Source organism: Trypanosoma rangeli (assembly GCF_003719475.1).
Source record: "Trypanosoma rangeli strain AM80 chromosome Unknown Tra_15.4_contig_00013, whole genome shotgun sequence".
Taxonomy (NCBI): Eukaryota; Euglenozoa; class Kinetoplastea; order Trypanosomatida; family Trypanosomatidae; genus Trypanosoma; species Trypanosoma rangeli.
Genome location: NW_021705757.1, coordinates 1 through 17,473, shown reverse-complemented (window position 1 = coordinate 17,473; position 17,473 = coordinate 1). Strand labels below are relative to the sequence as shown.

At 58.2% G+C, this 17,473-nt stretch overlaps 4 protein-coding genes across 4 annotated transcripts, besides 2 other annotated features; all 4 read left to right on the top strand.

Moving 5' to 3' along the window:
- Window positions 1-10,290, top strand: TraAM80_00716 (uncharacterized protein; the record flags this gene model as incomplete). The annotated part of the gene is made up of 1 exon (XM_029377785.1): window positions 1-10,290. A coding segment is annotated over one exon (10,290 nt), but the record flags the coding sequence as incomplete, so codon positions are not given.
- Window positions 10,291-10,775: 485 nt separating this feature from the next.
- TraAM80_00715 (heat shock protein DnaJ) lies at window positions 10,776-11,930 on the top strand (the record flags this gene model as incomplete). Its single annotated transcript, XM_029377784.1, has 1 exon — window positions 10,776-11,930. The coding sequence occupies one exon, from the start codon at window positions 10,776-10,778 to the stop codon at window positions 11,928-11,930; it is 1,155 nt and encodes a 384-aa protein (XP_029242339.1).
- An 822-nt stretch (window positions 11,931-12,752) lies between these two features.
- Window positions 12,753-15,404, top strand: TraAM80_00714 (putative AAA ATPase; the record flags this gene model as incomplete). Its single annotated transcript, XM_029377783.1, has 1 exon — window positions 12,753-15,404. The coding sequence occupies one exon, from the start codon at window positions 12,753-12,755 to the stop codon at window positions 15,402-15,404; it is 2,652 nt and encodes an 883-aa protein (XP_029242338.1).
- Window positions 15,405-15,534: 130 nt separating this feature from the next.
- Window positions 15,535-15,568: a microsatellite.
- A 394-nt stretch (window positions 15,569-15,962) lies between these two features.
- Window positions 15,963-15,990: a microsatellite.
- Window positions 15,991-16,542: 552 nt separating this feature from the next.
- Window positions 16,543-17,473, top strand: TraAM80_00713 (MGT2 magnesium transporter; the record flags this gene model as incomplete). The annotated part of the gene is made up of 1 exon (XM_029377782.1): window positions 16,543-17,473. A coding segment is annotated over one exon (931 nt), but the record flags the coding sequence as incomplete, so codon positions are not given.

Below are 17,473 nucleotides of genomic sequence, written 5' to 3'. Positions count from 1 at the left end.
GTGAAGGACGATGAGAAGGAGGATGCGGAAGAGGTGAAGGACGATGAGGAGGAGGATGCGGAAGAGGTGAAGGACGATGAGGAGGAGGATGCGGAAGAGGTGAAGGACGATGAGGAGGAGGATGCGGAAGAGGTGAAGGACGATGAGAAGGAGGACACGGAAGAGGTGAAGGACGATGAGGAGGAGGATGCGGAAGAGGTGAAGGACGATGAGGAGAAGGGGGAGGTTTCAGAAAGTTCCGCTGGCGGTGGTGCGGCAGCCTCCAGTGAGGCGGAGGTCTTTGATGCCCCCGATTCCTCCAACACGCACGGGGTCAGGGGTGCCGGGGTTGCGGTGACTGAAACGACATCGTCTATCGCTTCCACGAGGAGCAGCACGACTGGTGGGTCATGGGCCGAGCAGGCGAGCGATGTCCTCGCGGAGCCAGGAGATACTCCTGTGATGGTCTCTGCGTCTGCGTCCGCTCCAGCTGGGAGTGGTGCAGTGCGGTGGGCGTTGTTTGTCGACATGGCCCCTTGGAAGTCGTACCTGCCTGCTGCTGAAACGGGCATGGAATGTGCCTCATCCGGTGAAGCCGGAGACGACGCCTATAAGGCAACTGAGGGTTTGTGGCGGATGGCGCTTTGCAAGGCGGATGGACGTGTGCTGGCCGGCGGCTCCTCTTTTTGCGGCTCGGCCTGCTGTTGTCAGGGCTGGTCTGACGTCATTGTGGTCGTCGGTGATGACATTGTGGCGACCGCCGTTGTGTCCCTGGAGCTCCAGGCGCTGTTGCCTGTCGGGGTTGGTGCGGACGCCGGTGGCAAGAGGGATATTGCATTTCCTTTGGATGGTGGTCCGCATGGGCCCAGCCACGGACGGCGGTGGGCACCAGTGGCCACTTCCGCGTTGTTACCAGTTACTAAGCTGCTGGTGTTTTCCGCAGACGCCTGTATGTGTCCGGTATTTCTGTATGCGAGGGCGGCAGATAACTCTGTTGCTGCCTCGGGTTACTTTCCCTTTCAGGCGGGTGAAGTGTTGAAGGCGCAGGCAACGCTAAACTGTTTGTCTGCCACAGTGGGCGCATCTGACACGGCGGGGTGGATGCAGGCGCAACAACGTGTTGCCGCTGAATGCCATGGGGAGATGATGCGCCTGGCGCATGGTGGCCACTCTACAGAAGAGCAGCTCGCCGCGACGCAGCGCTCAGCCGCCGTGTATTCTGTCGCACTGCATGTATGCTTTGCAGTATTGCGGCAGCTGTGCTGCCACGTAGACGCTGGTGCGGCGTATCCGCCTGTCGCGCTTACAATCAGCGGCGGATGTGAATCATTGCTTCAGCCAGTCTACGAAAACGACGAAGCAAACTGCGTTCAGCTCCGACAGCAGGCTCCTGTGATAAGATTTGACGCACGGGTACAAACTACACTGGACGAGGCACACCCGGTGTTGCTGCTGACATTGCACAGTCCAGTCGCACAGGAAGTCGTACTTGGGCGGGCTGTGCTTTCCGTGTTTGACTTGCTGCTCACATCTGCCGGACGTCTTTGGCTTCCACTCCGAAGCGACAGGGAAGTGGATTGCGAGGAAGCCGACGGCGGCGGCAGCGATGACCGGAGTTATGCAGGAGATTCCCAGCCTGTGGGGTGGATGCACTGCGGCTATGCGTGCATCCTTCTCTCTGAAGAGCGCACGGCGTCGGTTGTGTCGGTGGCAAATCACGAGTTACTTCAGCAGCCTCTGCTGCTGCCCGCACCACCCTCCGTGCCAAAGTATTTGTCCTCTCCTGCCTTTAACTATCCACTCCAGTGGAACTGTTTGCAGCTCTGCATTGTTGAGGCAGTGGATTTCTTCGGGGCGTGGGTGCATTCTGGTAGATGGAACCAAGCTAGTGGCGTGTACGCCAGAGCGAACGTGCTTCCACAGCCTCGTGCTGTGGCTTATGCAGACACTTCCACGCTGACTGCTGCATTCACAACGCCTGTCGTCGTCTCCAGCCACCCCCGCTGGGTGTGCAGCGACAACCTGGTTATTGCTGCAGACACGACACATCTTATGATTCGGCTCTTTGACGACATCGGCGACGGCGCTGGTCATCCGGATGGGGGCACGGAATGCCTGGGGTTTATCGATATCCCGCGTGTCGCCTCCTCACGCTTTTGGACCACGCCCGCAGGAGAAGCATGGCTGCCGATTGTGCCGCCGAGGCGGAGGGCATCGACGTGTTACCATGGGGCGGTTCTCTTGCGGTGGGCATTTAGTAGCCGGAACGATCCGTCTTGGACGGCGTTGCATGGCATCGGTGCCAATCTTTGCCCGAGCTGGCCTTCTTCCACGCAGCTCCAATCACATGGCATGTGTTGGGTGCAGATTGGACGTATAGAATTGATGTGGACGTGGCTGCCGCATTGCACTGCATGGAGGACGTCCGCCGTGTCGGTAGCGAAGCGAGGTCCAGGTTTGTTTTTGCGATTGAGGGCAGGTTATTTCACGCACGAATTGCCCTTGAGGCCGTCCTGCGCAGGAGACTGTTGCATCGCTGTACGTGGGACGGTATGCCTCCCGCTCACCGACCATGTTGAGGTGGACGTGTGCTGCTGCCACGACCCCAATTCCACGCCTGCTGCCTCTGTGTTGTCGTCTCTGCCCTTTTTCTCCTCGGAGGCAGCATCGAAGGCCGTTGCTGTGGTTGGAGGAGGGGAGTTGCTGCTGTCGGATGAGGCGAGGGAAAATATTGCTGCTCACCAGAGACCACATCAGGCTGTAATACGGATTGAACCCCGTGCCATGTACCCGCCTTGCACTGCTCAGATGGGCCTATTGACGGCGCAGCTACACGCCGTTCGTATTGCGCAACAGAAAGAAGTAGAAGCCCACCAGCGCCCACAATCGGCGCGGTGGACGTGGCCGCCTCCACTTCTCTCCACAGTCGTAGAGTTGCGTCTGGGGGGAGTTGTCGTGATGAATGCCCATGTACCACTCATCCTCTCAAGCCGCACGCTGTCGCCGCCGCGCTGGGTCGTTGTCGTCCGCGAGAAGGCGGGGTGGCCAGAAAAGTCAAGGGCTCACGGCGCGGCGGACACTTCGCCCGCTGAAATTATTCATCCTCCAGTGACCCTGAATGCCGCAGCCCCTGCCAACAACGACGACACTTCCACACGGGGCTGTGGTGACTCACTGTATCTTCAGTGGCCCCCACCACCATTTACTCGTGGCCTGCATCTGCGCCCTCCGCCGCCGATAGTTGAACTCCTGCTTTCACGAGAAGTTACGATGATCGAGGCTGGGAGCGCAGCGGCAACGACGGAGTTTGTTGGGTCCGTCACACTTGACTTGTCGCACTGTTTTGAGGAGGCAAGTGGGACGCAGTTGTACGCACTCCGCCGCACGCCCGCCCCGCAAGACATAACAGGGGAAGACCGCTTGATTGGTTTTGTGGAGCTGCACTTTGCTCACAATTTTGTTCAAAAAGACGTGGGCGTGGAGGCTACCGCCACAGCGGCGCCAGCGAAAACGGTGATGTGTGACGGATACTTCGTCATGACTGTGGTGAAGGCCTGTTACCGGCAACGGGAGCATCCTCTGCCTTCTTCTCAAACGCAAGACACGGGAGCGTCACGGACGTCTTTTGTCGTGGAAGTGGGCGGGACGTCGTGGCGCACAACTCCGCAAAAGGGCATGACACCGCAGTTTGACTGTCAAATGGTGTTTGAGCTTCCACGGCCGTCCAAATGTGAGGCGGGAAAAGAACCGGACGACGTGCTAAATGTACAAATTCAAATGCTTCCGGAATCGTTAATCAGCGACGATGATTCCGCCCGGACGGTGATGACGTGGCCGCCACGGTTTGCTCCTGCCTTTGCCTTTTTGCAGCTGCGGTGCGAAGATGTCATCGCTGCTGGTGGGGTCAACACCTATCGTTGGGTTCCGCTGTACACATCCGAAGATCAAGTGTGTGGTATCCGCATTTTGGCTGGCGAGGTGCTTGTGCGTTGGGGATGGTTCCCTCACTTCTCCTGCGCTGGTGTGACGCCTCTATCGGTCTGCACGGTGCTGCCTCCTGCAGTTCAGCAGGCCGACGATGTGGCAACGCTGACGTCCGCGAACGGCACGGCGGGGGTTTCCTCCCAGCCACCTCCCCCACCACCCTCGAACTTGTGGGTTCAAGTATGCGATTTTGTGGTTCTCGATGGCTCTTTTCTTGAAACTGCATCGAAAAGTGAGAGCGGTGAACTTTTCTTTGTGGTCTGCGTCGGCGAGACATCACCTTTTTTAGAAACACCATCTTCTTTCTGTTTTCCGCAGCCGCACCACGATGAGGATGACCACCAGCATCAGGAACCGCGACAGTTGGCTGCTTCTGCGGCACGGTACGGGGATTGCACTGGTGGCGCGGTATTAGATACCGATTTGGGGAGCTGTGTGTGGATGGAGTACTGTGTGCTCCCTTTGCTCCTTGTTAAGGACTTGAGCTTGCGCTTCTACGTTCGCCGTGGTAGTGGCAACGGCAGTGGCACGCATGTGGTGGGCAGCGGATGTTTAACTCATCAGGATTCAATCGGGCGTTGGAAAACTGCAGTGGCCATCTTTGCTGTCGGGGCCACGCAGCCCTGTGGTGCTCTGACGGTGGCGCTGGCGCAGTCACCTCTTTATGGGGAGTTGATGGTCGTCTCCCCCAGTCAGTCACGAGAGTGGATGTCGCAGTTCCTAAAGAGTGGGGAAGCAAACCATCCAGAGCCAGAAACGGGCGGTGAAGTGAAGGGCGCGGAATGTCCCCAACCGCCCTCAGTGATAGATGCTCCTGAATTGGCACTACTGCGCATCATTGTGCACACCGTGGAGCTCTACGGCAGGAGCTTACTGCCTTTAGATAGCAGTTGGGAATTGATGCTTCGGAGTGACATGCCATGTGCTGCGAGGGACACCTGCCAGTGGACCCGGCTGGAGGCGAAGAAGCCCTTGCGGGGCGGTCCTAGCGAGGAGTGGGTAGGTGCGGTGTGCGCGCAGAGTGGATCAACGATGGAGGTTTCTCTCGTGCGTCGCATTGTGGCGGGAAGCAGAGGGCTGCCGATAACAGGCCTGCGTGAGGTGCATGGTCGGTTTGTCGTTTGCTTCGACCCTCACTTGAGTGGGGACTCTGGGCGACACCTTGACGTGGAGTTGCAGCGTAGCGCTCCCTCTGGCCCTTTTAAAGGCATCCCTGTTCCTGTTGGACGGCTCTGTGTCTCATGCCACCCGCTCATGCGCTCCGGCGCGTTGTGTGATCCCCGCTCCGTGTTCTTCAGGCGCAGGCTTCACCTTGCGGTTTCGGAGTTGCTAGGCGTGGTGTGTGCGGGGCAGCGACGCTTTCCCCGTCCGCGGCGGTCGTTAAATAGCACAACAGAAGCCAACGATACGGAGACGACGTGGGTAGCGGGCGGGGCTCACGGTGACGACCACAAGGAGGCGTGCGTGTGCATGCGGCTGCAGTGCGGAGCAGCAGCGGCGGTGTCCTCGCGCTTTGTCCCGCCGAGGGTGGTGGCTGCGTCGAACAGGCGCAAAACGCAATTCGATGGGACACACGACTGCAGTGTGTCGCAGTTTCCCCTGCTGCTGCTGGACTGCGACCCTGAAGACGATGGGGACGCCGCCGCAGTGCGTCTCTCGCTGCACCTCTGCCCCGCGTCCCCGTTGCCGAAGCGACTGGGTGAGGCTAACGCACTGCCTGGAGGCGTGTTGATTGGGGAAGCTGTCACACTTGTGCCGTCACCAGACGAGAGTGAAGATGAGAATTGGTCATTGGCCATCACCGCCGCCGCCACCGGCAGCGGGACGACGGCGAAGGTAACAGATGGTGCCACCTCGCTCTGGGTGCCCATTCCAGCCAAGGGCGTGAAGTCAACGCAAACAGCATATGCACACCTGCAATATGCCTGGCCGTGCGAGGTGGACTTAGGGAGTTGGCTGGCGTGTATCCGAATCCGTTCGCTGGGGCGACGACCCACGCTTCACCGCCCGTTTCTTTGCTTCTTTCTGCGGTTTCCGAACGGTGTGGAGCTTCGCCTGCCGCTGGATCTCTTTGGGACGCTTCCTACCTCACAGCCATCACGTGCTGATCATTCAGCAGTGGTCGCAGCGCCGCTACCATCCATTTGGTCCTTTTCTCACATCCAACTTCCAGTTGTTTGGCCGTTGGGGGCGCAGGTTGAGGCTGTTGAGCTGCACGATCGTGTGGCGCCGGGGCTGTCAATTCACGTTGGCACGCACCCGTGGACGTCCAGCGACACCCCGCTGCTGGCACTTCTTCTTGACGACGGCGCCGCACCCGCGCCGTCGTCAGCGGCATCGCTTCTCTCTTCCTTCTTCACTGCGCGGTGGATGCGATTCACGGGCGTGGACACCGGCGCGCATGGAGGCAAGGACACGAATGCAGGTGCGCATGAGATCCTGCTGGCGCGCTCCGTTCGTCCGCCAGGGGGCGTCGGCGTGACGCGAGATCTGCGCGTGCCTTTCCGCTGGTGGCCCCTTCAGGCCTCCTTGCGTCTTACCGTCCCTGGCCACGACCTGGTGGCTCTGGGGGCGGGGCGGTTGGCGGTGAGCTGCCGTTTTTGCCTCGGCCGCTGGCAAGCGGCGTCGACAACCACCACAGCCACAGCGGACGGATGGTTGTGGGAGGGCGATGACGCTGAGGCGGCGAATGAGTTCAGGGAGGATGAGGTGTTTGCCACACACATTGAGGTGGAGCCGTCCACCGCCACTGTGACGGCGACGTGGGGTACAGCTGCTGCTACTTTCGCGGATAGTGGTAGGGTGTTTACACGTCATTTGTCTGTTGAAAGGCTACGCGAGGGGGCGGTGAGGCATGCCGTTAGTGTGAGCGTCGTTTGCTGCACACGCGGCTCCTCCGCCTCCGTTCCCGAGTCTACAGCTCCCACAGCAGCAGCAGCAGCAGCTGTGGCGATGACGGGCATGACTGCCATTTATGCATGCGAGGGCACTTTTGTTATCGATGATAGCTGCACCAGCGTCCGTGGGGAGACGCAGTTGCTGCTACGCGAGGGCGGCGAGGCCCCCGCGCGGATGTCGGCTGCGTCAAGTGAAGCAGTCAACTCACTCACCATGGCATGGGTTATTGCACACGACCAGCTGACACTGCATACCCCAGCGCGGGATGTTTCTCCTGCCACAGCGTTGTGTAATACCGCGCTAGAGTCCCTTGAGAGGTGTCGCTGGCGACTCCCTCCGGAAGACGACGCACGCCGGCAGCCTGCGATGCCGTCATGGCTGGTGACGTCGGTTGACGTGCGAAACCTGCCGGTTGTGTTGCCGTGGACGGCCAACACGACTGTGACGGCTTTTGATGGCCTTACCGCCACGGGATGTGTTCCTCCGAAGATCCCTCTGCTGGCGCATTTGGCTGTACAGAGGCGTCGCCGCCGCCCTCGCCGGAGGTCACCTGCTTTGTTAAAGGAGGAGCAGGAGGAGGGAGGACCGAAGTTCGGAGCTCGTTTTCCGCTCATTTCCGTGAATGCAACTCCCATCAGCACGCGGCAGCTTCGGCCACTTTACGCCTTGCACATGGAGCCCATGTGGTGTGTTGAGCCGCAGGACTGGGTGGACCACCGACGGCCGCTGAATCTCACGCTATGGCAGGTGCTCTCGTCTGCCGGGCGGCTCAGCTGCGCGCTGGGCACGATGCGCCTGGATGCTGTTCTTAGAGACACCTTTGCCCAACTACCCACTGGAGTTGACAGCAACTTTGCAGGGGAGGTTCGGACGGAGTGGCGGTCGCTTACTCGAAGTGAGCTTCCAGCGCAGGACGTGGGAGGCGTTCGCCTGCAGTGCCTCCCTGTTATGTATTCACCGAACGAGGAGGGAGTGAACGTTTGCCAGGTCCCCGTTTGCGTGGAGCTGCTCCAGATCACCGCCCATTCCTTTAGGGGCAGCCCTCTCTCCAAGCCTGGAGTTCGGCTGGGGTTGGCGTTTTCTCCCGCTGGTAACACCTGTTTTACGTCCTGCAGCACCACATATTTGCTGCCTGGTGGGGTGGTGACACATGCGGCAGCTGAAAAGGGGTCTGGCGGAGACCATTTGCCGGATGGCGCATCGGACGATGACAGTCCTCCTCCTGAGGAAGAGGAGGAGGTGAATCGTGAGAAGATGAGGCGCCTCCACACTAACTCCACTGACAATGATGATCACGCGGCTGCGCGTGGCGGTGACAGAGTGAGGTCGGAGGAACTGGTGGCGCTCTCGACATTCCACAGCCTCCTCCTCGAGGGGCGAGAAATGAATGCCGGGGCGGAGCAGAGGACGCAGCTTCACGTGGACGTTTTTTTAGTGGAGTGTAGAAGCAATGACGGGGATGCACAGGAAGGCGTGCCTATATCTCGCGACGACATCACTCGCGTGTTGGCCGCTGGTAGACTGGATTTGCGTCCGCTGCCACACTTGCCCACACTGAGCAGCAATACGAAGGTAACAGATCCCCAGTCGCCGCAGTCAGCATCAACGGAGGGGACCGCAGCACCGCCTTTGTACGGCGCCGTCAATTTCACGCTGATGCTTTCCTACTCGTCTTCACTCATTGTCACCGTTCGGTTGCACGCCGTTGTGCTCGCAGCAACACCACATCCGTTCTATGAGGGCGACGCTGACAGCAGTGAGGAGGATGCAGCCGCCCTGTGTGCATGCGCGCGCTTTTTTTGTGCTGCGTACGGTCATGGCGAAGACAGTAGCAGCCCTTGCACCGAGGTGGTCGCTTCCGTGGGCGGCAAGGTGTATAGAGTGGGAAGGCGGGTGTGGGAATGGGATGCATGTGAGCTGCAACGCGTTCGCTCATCATGCGCCGTTGCGTTTAGTCTTCCACGGCTGATGTGCTTTAAATGGAGAGCGGTGAAGGCGAGAGAGGGGGAAGTACCGCAGCTTCCGCCCTTTATGTGGCAGCACGATCCTTGTGTTGGACAAACCGTGTGGGTCTACGACAACCGGTACATCATTCTATACGGCGGTCTCCGCATGCGCAAACGTGGCGTCACGCCGCGGCCGCCACCTAAAAAAGGCGGTGGACAACGACGGCGACATCGAAGCTGTCGTGTTGTCGGCGATGTCCTGCGGCATCATCACACACCAGCGATTGTCCACGACGCAGTCGCCAACGCTCTTCCCTGCTACGACACCAAAGAGCATGTCTGGGGTGTGGTGGACACCGATGGAGGCGACGTGGGTGGCATGGACATGCGCGGTGAAAAGCCGATCATTCAGCACGTGTTTCATTCCGCCGTGCTCATGCACGAAAAGGTCTGGTGCTTTGGTGGCTGTCGTCTGACAGCGACAAGGCATGGCGATGGGAATGGGCCAGGTGCTGCGCAGGCCATGTTTCAAGAGGCACATGCATGCCAAGAGCACCTTTCGAACACCTTAACATGCCTCGACCTTCCGACACGCCAGTGGCGTACAGTGGAACCGGTGGTGCAGATGGCAAGCCGGGCGATGCGTCCCGACCAAACTCGCGCCCCGTTTGTTGCTGTGAAGGCACCACTTGTCTCTTCACCGCCTCCTCTGGCGTGCCACACAGCGGTGGGGTGGAGCAATCAAATGTTTGTTTTTGGCGGTCTAGAGGAAGTGACAGAGGGAGATGCAGCTACACTGAAGCCATCCAATTCGCTCTACGTGTTTCACACGATTCAGCTTTCTTGGTGGCTGCTCTCCCCGCCATCTGCCGCGAGTGCCGATGATGGCGGGCGCAGCAATGGCAAGGATGACGAGGGGTGGTGTAGAAATTGGCCCTCCGCGCGATACGGGCATGCTGCCGCCATTGTGCCTGAAAATCCGCACGGCGCCTTTCTCGTCCTGGGGGGCGCCACACGCCTTGCGGCGAATGCGAAGAGCAGCAGGGAGACGACGCTCCGTTGTGCGTGGGATGACCTTTTGTGGGTGTACTACGCAGCACTCGGCTACTGGCAGAGAGTCGATGTCCCGTCGTGTGTTCCACTCACCCGACGAGTGTTTTCCTCTCTACAGATTGTGCGGGCAACGGGAAAGCCGTGGGTCTCGTACGTCGCAGTTGTCGCCGGTGGGTACGATGCTTTGTGTCTGGAGCAGCTGCAGCATGCAGAGGAGGAGGAAAATGCCAACACTGACAGCGGTGCGGTGCTTGCCATCGATGGTAGGGCTGATGCCAGTAGAGAGCAGGATGCTGCAGGCGCCGCGGCACTGTCTGAGACAATGCAACGTGTGCTTGCCACCATCCTCGCCTCCCCGCAGTGGGGGACCGCGTGGGTCTCACTGGAGGAGCGGGGTTGTTGGCATGTGTCGTCACAGAATCGAAGGTGAGAAGTGAAGCGGACAACCAATGAGGAGGAGGTTCACGAGCGCCTTTCATCTCTGTATGCCCACATACACACCTACATGCATGTAGCTGCATACATTGTTTGTTGTCTCCCGTCTTCCTCTGCGCTCTGACGATTCAAGCGGTGCAGGACTTGAACGATGGCAGGACGAGGCAGGGAACAACGCGATGGACGACCGTGCAGCTTTGCTGCATCTTGCAATGATCCATCGTTGATAGACGAATCAACGTGAACTGGCGACTCGTTCATAAGATTGCTAATATTGCACGCATGCAGCTGACATTGTCTGCCTTCTGTGCGTTGAGGCGCCGTACCCTTGATGGATACTTTTTTTTTTCTTCTTGTCTCTCTGTGGGGTCTCTAGTAGTGGAGGCCAACGAAACACAGGAGTCGTGGTAGGTAGTCACTGCAGGAAGGGGTGCCCTTTTTTATTGCTTGGCTGCTGTGCGCTGCTTAGTTTGCTCTCAAATGCCTTGGGGCAGGCGTTGCAGCACACCGCTGCTCCTTTGCTTCCTGCTCAGTGTCTGGGTTGCGCTGCTGCTCAACCCGCGGCAGGCAGCGGCAGCGAAGCCAACCCCCGGCGCGGGCGAGGAGGACTTCTACGAGGTCCTTGGCCTAGGCAAGGAGCGCGATGACGCGAGCGAGCGGGATATTAAGTCTTCGTGGCGCAAGCTTTCGAAAAAGCACCACCCTGACCACGCGGGGGAGTCGCAGCGGGAGGTGTACCAGCGGATTCAACGCGCCTACGAGGTGCTCGGGGATCGCAAGAAGCGGAAGATCTACGACATCCTTGGCCTTGATGGGGTCAAAAAGTTTGAGCAGCCGCAAGACCAGCAGCAACAGCACATGCATCCTTTTTTTTCCTTCTTTGGTGGGGGCCAGCAGAATCACCAGGCGGACCGCGGCAAGAATGAGGAGCTCCTGCTGCAGGTGCCGCTTGAGGATGTCTACAGCGGGGCGGCGCATACAGTGAAGCTCGCCAAGAGTAAAATATGCCGCGCCTGTCGCGGAACTGGGGCCCGAAGCAAAGAGCACCTCCTGCGCTGCCCGCACTGCAACGGGGAGGGTCGTATCTTGCGCCGTGTGCAGTTTGTCCCAGGATTTGTGCAGCAGATGGAACATCCATGTCCTCATTGCAGCGGTGGCGGGGTGATCATATCGGAAAAGTGTACTACGTGTAAAGGTGTGAAGACGGTGCGAAGCACCTCCGCTATTAGCATCGACATTGAACGGGGCACACCAGACGGCCACGTCCTCACATATGAGCTTGAGGCGGATCAGCAGCCAAATCAGGTCCCTGGCGACGTTGTCTTCACTGTTGTTACTGCCTCCCACCCCCGCTTTATCCGTAGCGACAATGACCTCACAGTAACTGTGGTACTCACGCTGAAGGAGGCGTTGCTTGGTTTCAGCAAGAGATTAACGCACCTCGATGGCCACTTGGTTGAGCTGAAGGAGTCGGGCATCACGCAACACGGGGAACGGCGCAAGATTGCTGGCGAAGGCATGCCGAAGCACCATGTGCCGTCAGAGCGGGGCGACCTCCACGTCATTTATGAGGTGGGGCTGCCAAGTCTGCTGACAGCAGCGCAGGAGGAGGCGCTTCGGCGGGCTTTTGGCTAACGGCCAGAGCCGCGATGGGGTGAGGGAAGGGAAGGAAACGGGAAAAAAAGATGTGGTGAGCGGGGCATGCGTTGAAAGCGGGAGGTGCATTTGTGTGGATGTGCGTGAGTGTGATATAATTGTTTATTGTGCGGCATTGTTTTGCTGGTGTTTATTCTTCGCTGCGCCTGCACCCGGTCTGTGAGGTGTCTAGCGCGCGTGATCCGGGAAAAACGCGGCAGCAGTGGAAACAGTGAGGAAGATTGCGGGGTCACCGCCGTCACTACCGTCACGGTCGCCTCGAGAAGAAGCCAAAAAAGAAAAAAAAGGTGGATGGGTGGGTGTAACGCCCCCCACTTCCCCACTCACTCTCGGAGAAGGATAACAGAAACAAAAACAAAAAAAAACGAAGAGACACTGAATCCAAGCGGTATATTTCAACATGAATGGGCGACGCAAGAACGCATAAGGGTGAAAGATGAGTGTAGGACTTTTATCACCATGTGTGTGCACGCGGTGTTGACGGCCGATGGCTGTTGTTTTCCCGTTTTATGCTGCATCCTCTCTTTTTGTCTCTCGCACATTCTCTTTCCCTTTATCTGCGTGCGGCGCCAGCGCCCAGTTCAGATTAGATCCGCCGCCCAGCGCAAGCGGCAGGCAGGCAACCTTCAGAGGAGGGATTGACTGAAGGAGGAGAAGGGGACGCACATACGTCTTCGCGTGTGTGCGTGTGCCCGCCATCGTCTCAATATATTACACAGAAAGACACATATTGCAGTTAGGTTTCTTCCACCCGCACCATAATTGCAGAGACAGAGAGGGCAAGCGGAGTGGAGGAAAGAGATGACGTCGGCGGCGCCGCTTTTTGCCATCACCGGACGTGGAAATGATGTGAAACGCGCACGGGACCTGATCACCTCCATTGGCGGTGCTCTCACAATGAAGGAGCAGGTAGCTGACTACCTCGTCGTCGTGAAGGGGGCAGGCAGACGCAAGGTGGAGTACTACTACCACCAAAACCATCAGCACGACAAAAGAGACGGTGATGGCTGTAGTATAAGAGGCGAACACCCGCCGAGGGGTCGCCTTTTGCTGCTGGACATGCTAGAGCACTGGAGCACGCATGGAAGACTGCCGCAGCGTGACGTTAGCGTGGCAGAGCTAGAGGAGATGCATTTGTTCAGCGCTGCTGGGGCGGAGCGCGGCCAACGCTCCTACGACGTCCCTGAAGGGTTTTTGAAGCGCCCTCGCGTGATGTCGGATCCCAGCGGCAACACGGTGGATGAGTCAGACAACGCGGTACTTTTATCCATGAAACGCGGGGTAGCACCGCATTTAGTGGCCATGCCACCACCACCACCACCACCACCACCACCAGCGGCGGCATCCTCATCATTCCGGCCGCAAAACTTTCCCTCCACCATGCCTCTGGCGGGGCCCGTTGTCTTTAGGATGCCGCCGCTGCAAAAGGACGCACAACGTCGTGGGCTGCTGCTTGACGACGACAGCCCACCACTGAAAGCTGCAGGAGCCACGACCTTCGACTCGTCAAGCAACAACGGCGTGGTGAACCCCATGCGGGTCCCATTTCAGCGGCAGCCCAAACCGGACTGGGATACATATTTTTCCGACCTGCCGGGCGTCAGCGGCAGCGTCAGCAGCAGCGCCGGGCTTCATCGCAGCGAGAGTGACAGTCATCGTGCCACCACCACCAGAAGCAACATGTACAAAAAGACGGGGAATACAACACACAGCAGTCGTAGCCTACACGTGGACCCACACCACCCGGATGCCTCCGCCACCGCCACTGCCGCGCTCTCAAACTCCGCGTGCGTTGCAAACGGTCGCACTCCGTCTGCATCAAAAGCGACGGTGGCGGAAGCCGCAAACGTACTGAACATCACAAGGCATAAAAAGAACAGCATTGAGATGACGTTTGACTTTGCGAAAAACGGGTCCCGAGGCCCTGCAACGGTGCCACGCTGTGCCAACGGTGGTGACGAAGTGGCCTCGCATGAGCTGAGTGTGAAGAAGGGGAGTGAAGAGAAGGTGCTGACAGATGTAGGGATGTGTGAGCCGCCGCCACCGCTGCCGAAGCAGCAGCCTGTGAACCGGCAACAGATACAACGCGAACGTTCCCAGCCCAGTTGCCGCGCTCGCGACGCCGCGAGTGGCAAGCCTAGAGAGACTAGATCTGTGGACCTCCCCATCTCGCGGCAGCCCAAAGTAAACCGTGACGAGGCAGCGTGCAGGAGGACCGGGGGGAGTGGGGCGCTTGCCAGCGATGGGACGTTTGGCATCCCACCGCCGCTGCCTTCTCGCCCACGTGAGTCAGGTGGGATGCGCTCCACTACCGGAGCGGCAAAAACGATGCTGGGCCCAGCGGGGCGCAAGTCAGTTTCAGCGGCATCTCGTTTTGTTAGGCCGTCGGCAATGTCGACATTTTTCAATACCTCCACCGCAGCCAGTGCGGTTGCGACGACGACGACGACGAATAGTAAACACACGAGCCGCACGGTCCATTCCAACCCTCTTCTGCAACGCGTTCGGCAAAGTGCTTACTGTAAGGGCATTTCCGAAGAGAACTGTGTGACGGTGCTGCAGCAGGTTGTGGATCGCGCGTGCCCTGTAAGCTTTAGCGGCATAGCTGGTCTTGAGGTGTGCAAGCGCATTTTGTACGAGGCCATCATTCTTCCTGCGAAGTGTCCGCAGCTTTTTACCGGGCTGCGACGACCGTGTTCAGGGTTGCTGCTTTTCGGTCCTCCCGGAAACGGCAAGACACTTCTTGCCAGCGCCGTGGCGAAGGAGTGTGATACAATCTTTTTTAGCATCTCCGCCGCGGCCATCACCAGCAAGTGGGTTGGGGAGGGTGAAAAGATGGTGCGGGCGCTTTTCGCCGTCGCACGGGCCCTTGCCCCCAGCACCATTTTTGTAGACGAAATTGACGCACTGCTGCAGGCACGCGGAAGCGCCCACGAGGGAGAGGGTTCCCGCCGCATCAAGACGGAATTCCTTGTGCAGATGGATGGCGCCGGGAACGACAACAGTGAGGCGCGCGTGCTGGTTATGGGCGCAACGAACCGTCCATTTGACCTGGACGAGGCGATTATCCGGCGATTTCCAAAGCGCGTGTTTGTGCCGCTGCCGGATGCCCCTGCGCGTGCACAGATCCTTCAGTCGCTGCTTGACACGGAAGAGACACCCAACGGTTTCACTCCGGCGATATGGCAGCGCATCGTCGCCGTGACCGAGGGGTACAGTGGGCATGATTTGCGGCAGCTCTGTGAAGAGGTGGCGATGGTTCCTGTGCGTGAACTTCTTGCGGAGAAGCTGCGCAGCGGGGAGGAGCTGACCACGCAGGCGTACCATCACAACCTGCTGCGGCCCTTAACGTTGCAAGACGTGGAGACCTGCGTGAAGGCACGTCACCCCAGCTGTTGCCCTAAACAGTTAAAAGCTCTGAATGAGTGGAGTGACACCTACGGCTCCAGGTAGGCGAAACAACGAAAGGAGAAAGGAGAGGAACGACATCAACAGCAGCAGCAAATACATGGCGTTTTGTGGCGGGAGGAAACTAAAGGTATATTCTTTTTACACGTCTTTATCTTTGCCTTGTGACTTCTCAATACGTACGTAAATACACGCATATATACATATATTTCTTTTTCCTTTTCACTTTTGCTCTCTTTTGCGCTTATGCATCTAGTTGCTTGAGTGGCGGTGGGGTTGTGTGTCTTTTAACTCCTCCTCTGCGCAATCTGGACCGATAGACGAAGAATTGCGGCTTTGCTGGATCCGTTTTTGTAAACTCCCTACTTGTCACCTCAGCCTCTCTACATATCTTTCTATTTCTTTTCTCCTCTGCCAATGCTTGTATTCTAGGCCAGATGAGACGAAGCGCACAACAGTTCTTGTTGTTGTTTTTTGTTGTTTCAATGGCGCAGTGCGTGCCAATCAAACGGGGAAGAGTGTGAGAGTTGTGTGGGGAGGAATTCTAGTTTGATCCAGTGAATACACGCCTCAACCACGTGATCGATGCCGATAAGGCCACGCCACACATACACACACTCACAGACACGCATTTTTTTTTTTTTTCTGGAGGCTTGTGGAAGGAAGGTGAACGGTGAGGGCTTGTATACTGCTTTATCAACGCAACGTGGAGTACTGTGGTGCTTACCCTGTGCCCTCCGCATTTCCTTCGGGGGATTACGGATAAATCGTGATCTCTGCCTTGGGGCGGTGGAAAGAGTGTCATGCTGTCGCCCTTCCACCATCCCCGTTGGGCCTGCCTTGCTGCGGGGGGTGTTTTTGGGCTGTTGTGGAGGAGAAGGAAGCCAAAAGGAGCCGCCTATTCGTAAGTCACATGCGGGGCGTACGGTATGAGCTGTCTGTAGGCAATTTGTATGCTTGTTTTGCAGCCCCCACCGCCATTGATGTGCGGCTCAGCGTGGCTGGATGTTAGTGCTGCTCTAGTTTTGTTTCTTTGCTTCTTTTTTCTCTGTTTGACCCCCCCCCCCCGGAAAGATTTGGGTGAAGCTCTAAACACCAACAACAAAAACGTGCCCCTTTACGTGACCACTACAACACTTTTGTTGTGACAGACGACGACAGCCGCAACAAAATCAAAGGAGGAATGATGCTATCTGACAGCACGGACTCTTCCCTAGTGAAGTGTTTGACGCCTCTAGCGTCAAAATGCACTGTCGTCTTTCAGTCTAACGGGGCCCCTGCCACATTTCAGCGCTTCCCGTCGGCTGAGGAGCTGAGGCTCTTTCTTCAGAAAGATGTGTTGATTGCGGAGCAGGGATGCGTGTGGGTGGACATGCAGGGGTGCACTGAGGAACACAACCGCATGGTCCTCCAGCTGCTCTTCCCGCACATGGAGCCATGTCAGATGGAAGGGGTGCTCAGCCCTGACACGTATGACGCAGTGGAACTGCAGCCGGTGAAAGGGGAGTACCTCATTGGCGGCATCGCGTGTGCATGTGGTCAGCGACGATGTGCACCTGACATGGATGATGAGGAGAATACGACCGTCTGCTCCTTTGCCTGCAACAACAATATTTTGCTGACGATGCATGCAGTCCCGTTTCTCGGTCTTGCGGAAGCGCTGCACCAAGTGAGGATGGGGGCTGGCTGTGTCAGTCAGGAATCACTGCCTGAGTTTCGTGAGTTGCAGGCACCCGACATTGCCACCATGAGGGCTTCAGCGGTACTCTGCGTGCTGGTGTGCTTTACGTGCGAGACGTACCTCCCCAACCCCACTGGGCTAATCAGTGAGGTGGACTGCATTGACGAGATGGTGATGCTTGTTGCGCCCGGCAGGAGTGACCAGCCGGATCTCCTGCGCCGCATTTCGATGCTGCGCCGCCGCATGTCGGCGGAGAATGCGCGGCTGTACCTGAAGGAGAAGCTGCTGCAGGAGTTGATGGGCCCCACCATGCGCACGACGTTTGTCTCACATGACCCCTGTGTGATGCAGGCGTACCGAGAGGTGTTTGCGGAGCTCTCGCAGGTGCTGGAGCGCATGGAGGTGGCGCGTGACTCGTTGAACCATGTGAATC